The sequence below is a fragment of the Trichogramma pretiosum genome, unplaced genomic scaffold (assembly GCF_000599845.2).
Source record: "Trichogramma pretiosum strain Unisexual culture from Peru unplaced genomic scaffold, Tpre_2.0 scaffold97, whole genome shotgun sequence".
Classification (NCBI taxonomy): Eukaryota; Metazoa; Arthropoda; class Insecta; order Hymenoptera; family Trichogrammatidae; genus Trichogramma; species Trichogramma pretiosum.
Window position 1 is genome coordinate 14,052 of NW_019640794.1, and position 14,298 is coordinate 28,349.

Consider the following 14,298-nt stretch of genomic DNA (forward strand, 5'->3'; position numbering starts at 1 on the left):
GCCACAACCTTGCATATGTTTCGAGAGCACATGTGTGCGTGCATTTGTAGGCGGCAAGTAGAAGTGCCAAGAAGGTGGCGCAGGCATAAACGCGTTTGCACACTTGCAAGCGCGAATACATACAAACACAAATGCACACGAACTTATCTCGTGCGCAGTCAGCAGCTACTTCTCTCTCGGTGACTTGCGGTGACTGGCAAACACTTTCAATGTACAAACGACTGAATTTATTTCTGGTAATCCGTTTTGTATATAAAAAACACATTTAAATTAAATTTTTATTGACTTATTTTATTATAAATGTTGTATTATTATTTTAATATCTAATATTGTGTTATTTGAAAATAACACTGAAATGTATGCTGCGTTTTGTAGCTTTTTGTTATTTCCTCTATGACACGAGCTAAAAAATTCCTACTGAAATGATTATGAAACTCAGTTCAAACTTGTTTTAAAACATTTTATTACTTCTAAATGAAAAAATTTTTTTCCCAAACAATTCAACTTGAACACATCAACCATGTGGCGATTAAAATTCGAAAACGAAAGTTACACGTCAAAAATTCACTGAAACCTTTTTTAGAGATACGGACAGTAAAAAGTGTCGAACTTTGAACACTTCTCGTACACGTAACGTAAGTTTCGATCGATGCTTGAGCCTTCGTGCGACGAGCGTGTAGCTTTTCAGTGGAAATTCGTAATCCAGTGAGAGAAATCGATCACGCGAGAAATTTGCGAGCTTCGTTGCACCGATCAACGACGTCTAACACATTGACAGAGGGAAAATGCAATTATAAAATTTTTGGCATTAAAATTTTACCGAATTCATTGATATGTTCACTTTTGGCTCACATGCATATTGATTAAGCTCATAAATAAGTTTCAGCTTAATAAAAAGAAGATTTTATTGGATTAAAATGAATGATTTATGCGGTTGATAAAAACAATTTCTTTATCTCTGCGACCGGTTAACTATGCTAATCAATTGAATTAAATTCCATCTGCATTAATGCTTTCAACTGAAATTCTTTGGTAACAATACCTTAATTCGATATATAGATAAATTAACCCGTCTGTAATTTAATTAATTTTTGTGACCCTTGCTCATCACGAGCCGTAACTTCGGAAGAAGCCAAGGCCTGTAAGTGTCTCAAGTTTGCTCTCGTTATTCATTTCCGCGGGTCAACTTCCCTCATTATTGAACTTTTCATAATTACCATAAAAATTATATAACTGTTGAAGTAACAGTCGTGACCCATAAAACGTTTCAACTTTATAAAGACTTGTGAAAGCTCCAGGTTTAAAAAAGACTGCGAAATTTTTCCCGAGATAAGCCGTTTTGAATTATCCAATTTTCAGGATATTAAAAGCTCCTGCTCGTAGCAACTTGTATAAACTTGCTATAATACGTACGAAATACCGCTGGTCGAAACAACGCATAATAATGCATTCGTTTAGGCTCACGAAAGCATTAAATGACTCCATCTCGTAAGCGGGATGATTCATGTCGCTCGCTGTGTGTTACGCGAGTATAGCCGTGCCAGTGCACGAGCATCGCAGGCAAAATCCACGTTACAGGGCAGCTGCCCAGCGGTGCAGGCGGCAAAAATATATACATGTCTCTGCCGTATAACATGTATATGCACGGCAAGCGAAATAGCTTTTATTGGCGAAACGCCAAAGGCGACGGAACGAATGTACCGATAGTTGGCTGCCCCTGTGTTTTAGTATTTCGAACCTCGTGCACGTTACGTTACGCGTGTGTGTACAGTGCACATTTTGCTCGTTTTACACAATTATGCCGCTGTGTTTACATGCTGTGAGCTGCAATCTGATTAATAACACAATGTTACACGCTAAATCAATATAATATCAAACACGATAGGTACAACACATTTATAGAAATTGATCAATATCGTACGATTTAAATAAGCGGCAACGAAATTTGCATAAGTTTTAAATGATATTTCAGTGGCTGAGCCGCGATACACAGACTATACAGCGCGTAAAGTAATTTTAATAGCTCTAAGCGGCCGATAGTTTTGTTCTTTGCGCGCGGCTCTGCTAACCCTCTAGTTATATAAAGTACGTGGCAAGTTCAAGGTTTCGATCGCGATATTCTCCAGTGCACATTCTCTCTTTCTCTCGTCTGCCGTGTGTATGCAAACTACGTTACTAGTCGAGTGCAGCGCGCATTAAATGCAAATGTGGCTTGCACTAATAATTCATATAAATAAAGCTCTCATCGGCCAGTTGAGTTCGGACGCATTATATTGTGCTCTGCGCTATATTTTCTTCTTTGTTTGCTTCGCGTACGCTTGGGCCTATATGTAATATAGTACGTGTTGGCCGTATATAAGCGCGAATAATTATAATTTATCCGTGGTCGAGGCAGCTGAAAACTGAAAACACGAAAAAAACAAAAAGTAAAGAGGAAACAAAAAATCGTGTGGAGGGTGCGAACGATACGATCGTCTAACACAGGAGAGAGAAAAGCACGTAGCATATAGATAAATAAATGTTCGCGAGCCACAGTACGCCAGGAGATGCGCTTTGTTTTTTTCCTGCTGGTTTTACTGCCTTGGCGCGCGTGCACATTACACACAAATGCACACGCATATATCTCCTTCGTTTCATCTTTCTTATCCGTGCGCGCGAGCACATGGGCACGAGTTTTATTTTATCCATTATAAACATACAGTATGACTTTCGCTCGTTTCAGAAGCGTATCAAACAGATGACGAGCTGCACCATAGGGTGGCAGGTATATGTTATATAGTTGTTGCTGTTGTTAAATGACTCGGAGCGGCTACGAATCTTATTATTATTATTATTATTATATTTTTCCTTTTGAAGGAATTAAAATAAAAGTAAACATTTCTTCTTTATTGCGTTACTTAAAGAAATTACACATTAACAATGTTAAATTTGAGATTTAAGAGATTAAAGCCCACCGTAATGAGAGCTGTACGCGCAAATTGATCCATCCATATAATACATGAAATCATTTTAAAGATTAATTAATCTCATCATTCTGTCATTAATGAGCCTCATTTTTTTTAGTCAGGACTCATAATCGCACCTGCAGGTTGGAAAAATGTGCGTGTCGAACAAGGAAAACTTGAGATTATATAATATATGGAAAAGTAACACTTCAGGTTGACATTTTTTAAAATAAAATACCATCTCGTTGAATTCGTTTGGAGGATAATAAGCCTCTTAATCATAACAATGGCCAAAAGGCTAGAAATAATTCACGCTATAATTAGCGGCTTGATTTATTCACGCAGCGAGTGGTGTACGCCACCCATGTACACACACGTGCGCACACACATAGGAACATAATAAATCAGCTTGCATCGAATCTGTGCACTACAGCTGTAATGTAAGTGTACACGTCGCGCAAAAATTGCCCTCCTGCGCACACGATATATAAACATCGATAGTCCAACGCGCAGAGATACGCTGAACACGAACACCGAACCGATTGGCCATGACATGCGGAGCTGCAGCCCAACACAAAAATATTACGCTCGTCCAGGTAATGTAAATTTTGCAACTATAAACTTCATAGTGTCACGACCGTGCGTGTATGAACAAAAAATTTTGCACGCTTGTCACCAAAGTGACGCGATGTACGCGCGTTTCGAGCCTCGCAAGTTTTTGCAGATTATTCGAAAGCACAATATAATACTGCTTCAGATGTCACGTCGTGCGCGCAATATGAATTTTAAAATTCTTTGCCCGAGTGTCATTTATTTATGCTCCGCGTGGGTGGGGGATTATTATTCGGTGTACTGGTCACAAACTGCATGTGCATAGTGTGCAGCGCACTGTGTGCATTCGATGCTATTAATCGTTGTCGAGAGTATTTATATTCGTGTAGCCATATTCCTGGAACGTTTGAAACAATAATACGAGTGAGATGCACGGTGTGCAACTGCTGGAAATAAAATTTCTTTAATAGCTGCGCTCGACGTTTCGATAATTTTTTCATACTCACTTGTTTATAACCTCTGGATATGGTATACATTTTACACCATAATATTCGTGACTAATATTTTGAATACTCGATTTTTTAATAAAAATAAAAAGGGAAGTATTTTAACAACGATCTATAATAACACATGAATGTGCACATTTTTATTATGTATGAAAAAAGCAAAACAAACAAATGGTTTTTAAAAAACAAATTAAAATAAAATTACACTTTTCTAATTATGACGATGATCTGGTTTTCATTCGCTTCATCTGCTTTAGTGTTATGCAGCATAGACCGTAAGTTAATAATTCTGTTGTTTAGCGTGGTACAAACTATTGAACTGGTAAACCAGAGGCATAAGCCGATGCTGACGAAGAGGCTCAGGAATGTTCTCAAAATTACTTAGGACAAAACTTGGCCAATCGAATTAGCATAGGGCTTTGTCAAACTTTGAGAGGACGCGTTTGCAAATGCTACCGTGAATAATGTAATTTTACCGTCTGTTTCACACAACTATATACAATGTACACTCGGCAACAAAATTATCGCAACAAAAAAATTCATCGAAATTTTGTCGATTTTCCAATGCTTCTATCTTGGGCTAGATTTATCGTATCGACACGCCTTTTTTTTTAATTTCTTGGAAATTTTGTCCTCTTTAAATCCATATAAATTAAGATAAGATTTGAGTTAATGTTGAGTTACCAGTAGTATTTGAGCGTGACCCTAAAAATTACTGAAAAAAAATGACTGTTTGAACGTGTACCAGTACCACAGTGATTTTTTTATCGAAATCTAACATACACCATCGCAAAGTGCTCTTCTTAACGAGTAATTTGAAAAAAAAAAGACCTCTTTACGATTTTTTTAACGCTCTGTAGGTCGTTTTGAAGATACCATTTAAAGTACGTAAAATCCCCCGTTTACCTGAAATCAAGACGATTTTCTGGGCATTTTGCGTACATAAACCGTACCTTCAAATCGACCTACAGGGCGTTAAAAAAATCGTAGAGAAGTCTTTTTTTTTTTAAATTACTCGTTAAAAAGAGCACTTTGCGATGGCGTATGTTAGATTTCGATAAAAAAATCACTGTGGTACTGGTACACGTTCAAACAGTCATTTTTTTTTCAGTAATTTTTAGGGTCACGCTCAAATACTACTGGTAACTCAACATTAACTCAAATCTTATCTTAATTTATATGGATTTAAAGAGGACAAAATTTCCAAGAAATTAAAAAAAAAAGCGTGTTCATACGATAAATCTAGCCCAAGATAGAAGCATTTGAAAATCGACAAAATTTCGATGAATTTTTTTGTTGCGATAATTTTGTTGCCGAGTGTACTTGCTTACTTCAGCTGCTCTGCATCCCATCATACCTCATCACTGTTCCAACAAAATTATAAACAATATTTTGAGGCAGAGAAAAAAAGAAGTGTGATTTAGATTGAAATTGAAAGATAAAATGTTAAGATTGATTTTAAAAAGAAACTTGTCAAATTTCTTCAAATACTATTATTTGTATTTTTTCGAACAATCAGTGTTTAGAAGTAACTTTTTTACTTAACATATAAAATTAAACTAAAAAATTTAATTTTTCGAGATGGGCTTCGAATCTATTGATTATGAAGCATTATTGCAATAATGTGCTCAGTACGATCCATGCTTATTTCAATTTAAATAATGTTTTTTCTTTACAACTGAAAATGTCCACTTTTCGTCGTACGCATCGATTTATGAGTGTACAGATTATTTTACTAGATAATTCAATATTATTTGAAAGGTGATAAGAATTAAAGAAGTAAAACGCAAACTATCTTTTATTTATAACAGAAATTTATTTCTCAAATACTATATCAGCAATACTTTTTCATTAAATAATAATATACAATTCGAAGAGGGCCCACAATACATTGCTGAAATACTAATACTAATTAAATAACATTATCATTAACAGCGGTTTCTTTTACAGTTACATCAATATTATTATTTTTTAATTATTTGTTTTTTTACATTTTTGACTAGAAATTCTGTTTTCCATTAGAATTTTTTAATAAAAGTCTTATGTCCTTACTTTTAGTTTTACATTTAAGCAATGCCCATTCTACATAAATAAATGTTGATAATATGAAAATGCCTTTATATCATGTTTGTATTTACAGTAAAAAAGACCAATGAAATACGAAAAAACTTCGTGATTTAAAATATGACTGATTTAAAAAGGCGATTCTTATTATAAAAGTTATAAAAAATGAGAATGTTATGCACATGAGTACTAAATACGTAATGTAAACATATATTACAATATCATAATGTACAAACGTATTTTTCGAAAATGTTTCATATGAGAAATTTCGAATAAAATATGTACCAACATAAATTGCTCTTTTGACTTTTTTACAGTTAATTTTTTTTAATTTTTAATTAGCATTTCATTGTGTACAATACAAACGACAGAGTACATATTTTTTATAAGATAATACAAAAACTTTAAGCTTATTTTTGACTTAATTATTGGCATTGAATGAACATTTTTATCGCATCTCATGCGCATTTTTCGCACATTTAAATGCATCATAAATATTATAAAAATAAATTAGAATTCATCTTTATTATTATTATTTTCATTACTATTATTAATCACGAAAACGTAAAGTTTTTCAGACAATAAATGCTTATAATCCATCGTGTTCTAACTAATGTCTCACATTTTTCATTGTAAAAATAAAATACAGAAATACCCTGTAAAAGCTCATTCTTGGTACATCAATCTGCAATTCTTATAATTCTAGTTTAATTTTGATTGTAATAAAATGCACATTGGCTATATACTATTAAAATTAAAACGATTGAAAAGTAGTTCTAATTTCATTTATGTGAATTTATTGTTAATTAGTCAAAGTTGAAGTAGGCGCGAATTTTTCGTATTTGTATTAATAAAATTATCTTTAAAAAATGTGAGTTCATTTTAAAAACAAATCAACTTGTATTGTAAGTTTTCTAATGAATTATTTACTTGATCTAATCCACTTTTCTTAAATATTCGGAAATTATAATTTATTGTCCTTTAAAGAGTTTTTAATTTTAAGACATTATTGTAATGCAAACATATTAATCAAAATAAAAATATTCGAGCTTATTTATACTAAGAAATGATTTCTATACGTATATTCTAGTTGTTGCTAACAATTGCACGGAAGCGATTATTTTTTTACAGCGGTTCTTTTGTCTTTTACAGAATGAAAAAAATATTAACAGTAACACAAATGTTCAATTTCAATTTGATTGATATTACAAATTTCTATTTTTATTACATCTTATTCTCTAGAGAATCATACCCGTTTCAGCGTGTTTTTCAAATACTTACTCTTTCTTGAAGTGGTTCAGAGTACAATTTCCGCCGCGATGAGAGATTCTCTAGTCTCGTATTCTCAGCAGATGGTTTCGAGGGGCACCGACTTGGTGCTCGGGTTCTGGGTGAAGCTGTCGCCCATGCTGGGCATGCCGTGGCTCGTCGTGCTCAGGCCGTTGCCTTGACGATTGGAATTGGCCCGAGGATTGCGCGACCAGAGCCGTTTGAGGGCCGCTCGGACCTGAGGCTGGCAGCCGACCACGAGGAAGATGAGAACGCCCTGAGCTGCGTTGCAGAGGTCCGTCACGTACCACAGGAAATCGGGCCCACCTGCCATCCACGAAAGCACGTCGAAGATCCAGGGGACTCCCATGACTATGACCAGCTTTAGACACACTTTACCTAGTGCCGCTCTGAAACATAATATTTTTAAGTTAATTTTTTGCAATGATAAAATTAGTAAGTTAAATGATAAAACTATATTTAATGGTACATAAAGAATACCCGACTTTATGGCTCGTGCGTAGCAACAACCGACAAAATAAACTGACTCTTGACGATTACTTCCAAATAGTTCGCTTATCGAATTATTTTAATATATATCATGTATTTTTTCAAGATAATTCAAGAAATGTATTTTGCGTTATTTTATCTTAAAATCAATGCGACATGCTACACCGGTTGCAGTTACCGCATGACTGTATATATGTGCGAGATTTTATTAACGATTCCTCTGCGTCAGTCGCTACTGCGATTCAGATCAAATCTTGTCACTCGCTCACTGTCTCGCTCACGCTCTTGCTCTCGGGTTGGTATGCTGCGTTGCAAATAGCGCCATGGATATTCATAGAGTGCCGGAACGCGCGCGCGATGGAAAAATGGGTTACAGACGCCTTCGTCTGTCGAGCAGCCGACCGCTTAATTTTGACACTAATTGTGCTTGCTTGCACGCTTGTCGGAATCTCTTTTGCTGCACGCTCAGCTGCAAAGAGTTTGTTCTGTCGTTGCAGAACGAAAAAAAAAATCGAGGTAACATATCGTGGCAACGGTGTCAATTTTTTTTTTCATATTTTACGTCTTGGAGCTTCAAGCACGTAGGTGAAAGTATCTGACAAGTTGAAAATTCCATAATGTGATTACGAAAATAATGGGGTTGAAAAAAAAATTTTTGACGTTGGTTTTTCTACTTGTTATTGTATTATATTAATTGTAATTGGTAATTGTTGAATTTGGTGTTACTATTTTATCAAAATTTTATAGTTGCAATAGTCAATTGCTGAATAAATCACGTCCGTTTGCTTCCAAGTCATTTTCACGTGCGTAAAGCATATTTGAATTGTTCAATAAGCAGAAAAAGAGGATGAAGAGATCAACTGAGAGAAAAGATGAGGCAAAATTTCGACATTTTCGTTCGCCCGACGCTGTTGTAATCGCATAATTTTTACGTACGCCTGCTATGATTCGAAGATGCATCGGTAAACTTGCAATAAAATCGACGTCTTACGATGTCCCGTCGATTTCCGTGCACCCGATACGTGCATAAAGATATAACAGACATCCAACTGTACTCGATATACACAAAAGTTGATTGCAAAGTTGAAATAAAAATGCATTTGAAGAAAATTGTACAGTTATACGCGAAGCCGATGATGGCGCGCGGATGAAGGAGGAGGAAACACCTGCGCCTCTTCTCTTTCCTCTCCGTTCATTATTGCATCATAATTCGGACACACACGCGATTACACGCAGCCGATCTTGCATTGTGGATGCCGAAGGCGTACGGGATATCGCGCGAAATCGAAACCCGTTACATAAAACGGCCACGCCGCGCGCGCCAAATTGAGCAATTCGCAAAACGAAAAGTGAAATACAAAACCGCAGCGCGCGAGTGCAAAACGAGCTGTGCGCGCATATTCGTCGCTAATTCATTAACAAGAATGTTATATACGACTGTACTCAGCTCACATGATCTCGAGGATGATGAAGAAAAATAACTGCGCGCACAGAGATCATTTCTTAGCTATGAGCTCTCAGGTATACGCACACTAATTATTTCTCAAGTTACCACCTATTTGCCCTGGCTAAACGGATTTTTTCTCCCCCACGTGGCCTGGTGTACTCTTGGAAGACGAAGGGCAATTAGTGTGACACTCGTTAGTGTCGTCCCCTCGCTACACTGACATTGCCGTCTGACCAAGAGTTGAAAAATGTCCTCCAGGGCACATAAACAACGCCTTCCGCTGGATCGCAAGGCAAAGAAAGAATAAAAAACCAAACAGCGGTCAAATGATAAATGCGAAGGAGGATAGAAATGAAAGGTGGAGGTATCATAAATAAAGTGTGTTAAAATTTATCGGAAGCAGGAACTCACTGCTGGTAAACACTTACGTAAATTATCGCGTTAATGATCTCAACTGGCTTTAAAGGCAATTAGCAAGCTGTAAATTAAGGTTTATGCAAAAAGACTCAATTACGATGCGCATGTAACCAGTAGACTGAGGACCCAGAAGAAATGTTTACTGTCGCGTGTATACTAAGAAAAAAGTATCGAAAGGATATTTGATTAATAAAGTACCGAATTTTAGCTTATTCGCATTAATACAGGCGTAAACTTTTCCAAAATGATTGATCAACGTGTTGTACTTTAGAAACAACAGAAGCAGCCAAGTCGGCGGCTCGAGCCGCTAGTACCGTTTTAATTGATTGAACGAGCTTCTGTACCGCGCATAAACTCAAGAACAAAACCTTGCAAAGGACGCAGAAAAAATCTTACGCTATTCCAGGACGTCTATACTTATGGAAGGTGCTATACAGTGAATGATAAAAGAATAGGTAAAATGACGCGTGTAATTTTAAGTATAATTTTTGATATTTGCAAAAAAGTGTATGTATACGTGTGAGATTTAATGTGGCACTAAAGTCTAACAGCTTTTCAGTAAGAGAGAAAAACGAAAATAGAATTTTTTACGCTTACCTGGACTTAAAATTATGATGATCTTTTTTCAGATTTATAAAATGTTAAAAAAATTAATAAAAATCTTTTTTAAGCAATATGTTATACCGAATTATGTTGATACCGACAAATTTTTACAAACTTGTTCGGGGAAACGTATTATTCATGGTAGATCTACGTGAATAATCGTGCATCGCTTTATGCGTATCAGTTTGGAAATTATTCTGATACGATTAGCATTGACAGAAATAGTTTGTTGATACCTAAGCCGCAGAGTCGATTAGCGAAAGTCATTATTGTGATGTACTAACTTGCTGGTATTATAGCTTGATCGATTTTCACTCAATTTATTCGAATTACGTCTATAATTATCGATTCGACGTAAGGTTGGATAAATTGCAATCTTATAAACTCTCGTCTTTCTTGAGGGGTTTATGATAATAAAAAATAGTTATGAACATCATTTTAATTACAAAGGTTGTATATGTTAAATAATTCAAAATCAAGAATGCCAATTTAATCGAAAACCGAATTAATGCAACAAAAACGAATTTGAATCGATACTTAAAAATAAATATAAATCATTACCCTAATTCAGATTTTCCTGAGAAATGTTTTATGATTTATATTTAGTTGGATTTCAAAAACAAAGAAAACTTTAGCCCAGCGTCGTATAACTTCCTTCATCAAAAACTCTTCAAAGAAATCTCGACTTACCTTTCAGTCGTGCTTTTTACTAACTCTCCCTTCCATAACCCACAAGTCAGCTCGTGAGCCGTTGCCGCAAAGAAAAGGAGATTAATCGCTAGCAGTACGCCAATCGGTCCAAAAAAGTAAGCAAAGATTTCCATATCACCTTAAACAAAAAAGGAACAAATATTTATAATAAAAAAAAATTATTTTAAGACTATCTACATGATTGCAACATTCAGTTAAATAATATCTTTTAAATACTATCTTTAATAATGAAGGAAAATATGTTTTTATATTGTAGCATAACATAATAATATTTTTTTAGAATATAAAGAACGTAAAATTTCTAACTATTTGATCTTACGCATCAAAGTTCAAATTATTTTTAGGACGAAAAATTATTAATTAATTGAATAATTATTTAAAATTAAAAATAATTTATTTACAGATTAAAAAGTACATAATAATATTGTTTAAAAGTTGTTTAATAATTTCATCTTAGAAAACGATAATTCCAACATTAATAGTTTCTATTGAAAGTAGTTGTTATAATCATGTTTTATGTAAGTAACTCGTCGAGGAAAAATAAGGACTGTACGTTGTCCCCTATAGATTTTATTGAATTCTGATCACTTGTTGATCTTCGTAAGAACAAATTTGTAATTCTAAACACGATTCTATAATGCTTATATCATTCAATAGTATTATATCTTGATGAGCTGTCTGCATGTGTCGCTTAAGACTTGATAAAGTGGCACATTTTTGATGACATTTTTCACATTCGTATTTTTTTATACCCAAGTGGACCAAATCTACATGTCTTTTTAAAGCGGCATTTGCGCCAAATTTTTTGCCACATTGTTCACAAGCAAAATCACGGAGTTTCAAATGAACTAAGTCCATGTGTCTTTTTAATTGTGATACAAGTCTAAATGGTTTGTGACACTCTTTACATTCTTGTTTTTGGAGACCTTCTTGAGGCACCTGTATATGCGTAATTTCAGATTTCCTATCAATAAATTGTTTTTCATTTCGTCCAGATTTTTTTTCGGTATTAAACCGATGTACTGAATCAATGTGTTTTTTCAAATTGTCGCCCCTTCCAAATACTTTCGGGCATTCACTGCATTTGTGTTTTCCTTCACTCATGTGAACGTCGTTAATATGTTTTTTTAATTCTTCTTTAGTCCTATAAATTTCGTCGCATTTAGAACATTTATGTTGCTTCAAATCAAGGTGGGCAGACATGTGCTTCCTTAAAGTACTGTTCCATCCAAATGTTTTGTCACACTCAGTGCATTTGTATTCTTTAATCTTCAAGTGAACTGCATCTAAATGCAACTTCAAAGAATATTTGCTTTTAAATATTTTTTGACACTCGTGACATTCATGTATCTTAGGAGCAGAATGAATAAGTACATTATGTTGAGACAACTTCAACTCAGTCAAAAAACTTTTGTCACATTTTGTGCATTCATACTTTTTAGTAGCTACGTGGATTAAATTGATATGTTTTTGCAATTGAACGAACTTTCCAAATTGCATGCCACATTCGTCACATTCATGTTTTAAGATAGCTTGATTAAATTTTTGGGATTGTCTTGAATACGTTGGTTGAATTATTTCATTCATATTTTTTTCTTCAAAATAGCAAATAATAATTCGACAATATTTCCACTCTTCAATATATGAATATAAAACTAATCAGGTTGATTAATTGACTCAAAGAAAATTTATCTTGTTCCGCCCGTTTCCATTTTGAAAAATTGAATACTGCGTTAGTACACATGTGAAAGAAAAAATATATCAGTACTGTTGAATCACACAAATTTATTTATAATGAATTTATAATGAGAATATAATGAATTGATAAATTTTTAAGAACAGTCATTTAAAAAATCATTCAAAAAACTATGAGAATAAACCACTTGGATTTTTTAGTATTTCAAAATTACATGATAAAAGTTCTTTCATTTTAAAAATTTAAATAAAAATAAGTTAGATGTCACCACATCGTGAAAAGGAGATTGCGATTTAAAACGACAGTTAAAAATTTGTCAGTAGGCAAAAAATTGTTAATTGCTTGATTGCCGATACAAGTTTAAAGATTGGAAACTTGCTAGTGAGTAAAAATGATAGTTTGAAATGTAAAAACGAAATTTTATTATCCATTACGATGCTGTTAAGGAAAACTAGCACGTTAACATTTAAATATGTATAGAAACGTTCGACTCTTTCTTAACAGCGTCGATTATTAGTAAATTGGTTTTTTTAATTTGCAGGATGCTTAAATTGCTATTTGACAGAGATTTTATATTGATTATATGGCTTATAGTATTTTTCATGAATGATGAATCTATTTGATACAAAAACGATTTTAAAACGCTCAAACACCTATGACTCAATGTTAGAATTAATGACTACTTCATCACAAAGAAAATGAAATAAATCACGTTTTGGACAAAAAATGTATAAAATTAGGCTCACCAAAACGCGATAAAATGTTCTTAGAATAATTTGAGTCCGAGTATTCACTTCAGAAGCAGATTGTTGAATCAATCAATGGTTGATTGTCTGATACAGATTCAAGTATCAACAATGTCCCTACTCTTAGTCCGTATTGTTTTCATTGCTACACTGTGGTATTATTAAGTATAACAAGTTTATTTATTTTATGTTGAATTAAAAGTTTCTAATTGGAGCTTATAGAATGAGAGCAAACTTACGATTTCAATGAAAATTAATCAACTAAATTGCAAAAAATTGTTTTTGATGCTTTTGTTGTTGGACTATTTTTTTGCTTTCAATTATGAAATAGTTTTTATTTCAAATAAGAAATGCATTATATAACGGGTGCCAATGTACTAAAATAGTCGTTCGACACTTTTTCTAAAGAAATGTTCACCATTGATACAAAGAAACAAAATTGCAACATTAGTCTTATAAAGTATAATCCAGTAAAAAAGTATCTAATTTGTTGAATTAGGTCAATGGTCAAATTTTATTTTTTTATCATACAAATTTTTTTGCAATTTCTTTTTAATTATAGACCCTAATATCCCAAAAAGTTAAATAAATCACTTTCATATATTTAATTAAAGGGGTATTTTTGGGTATTGATGAATAAATTTTTCGAAATCCACACATTAATTTTATTTTATAAATAAAAATATTTATGAACCCCTACTATAAATTTTGTTTGTATTGTTATTATTTAAGCCAGAAATTTCAGTTTATTTGAAGAATATTAAATCATTTTATTGTTTTCATCAAATAGTATCTAATTAAGGATCATGTCTTCTACGCTTAAGATTATTAC

General features: G+C 33.7%; 2 protein-coding genes across 2 annotated transcripts in view; both read right to left on the bottom strand.

The window, feature by feature from the left end:
- Positions 1 to 7,091: 7,091 nt before the first annotated feature.
- Positions 7,092 to 14,298, bottom strand: part of LOC106649991 (probable G-protein coupled receptor Mth-like 1) — a 50,288-nt gene continuing 43,081 nt past the window's right edge. Inside the window, exons 6-7 of the mRNA XM_014367752.2 lie at positions 11,004 to 11,142; positions 7,092 to 7,746 (exon numbers count right to left, since the gene is read on the bottom strand). Coding sequence (XP_014223238.2) covers positions 7,413 to 7,746; positions 11,004 to 11,142 — 473 coding nt within the window. The 3' untranslated portion in view covers positions 7,092 to 7,412. The remainder of the gene's footprint in view (positions 7,747 to 11,003; positions 11,143 to 14,298) is intronic.
- On the bottom strand, positions 11,403 to 13,581 carry LOC106649993 (zinc finger protein 154-like). The gene is made up of 2 exons (XM_014367754.2): positions 13,467 to 13,581; positions 11,403 to 12,752 (listed from the first exon to the last, which is right to left on the bottom strand). Exon 2 carries the CDS (start codon positions 12,609 to 12,611, stop codon positions 11,595 to 11,597), a length of 1,017 nt encoding a protein of 338 aa, XP_014223240.1. The 5' UTR covers positions 12,612 to 12,752; positions 13,467 to 13,581; the 3' UTR covers positions 11,403 to 11,594.

Bases quoted from the DNA above. Each gene is read 5' to 3' on its own strand.
- LOC106649993 (XM_014367754.2), bottom strand. From the start codon at position 12,611: ATGAATGAAATAATTCAACCAACGTATTCAAGACAATCCCAAAAATTT.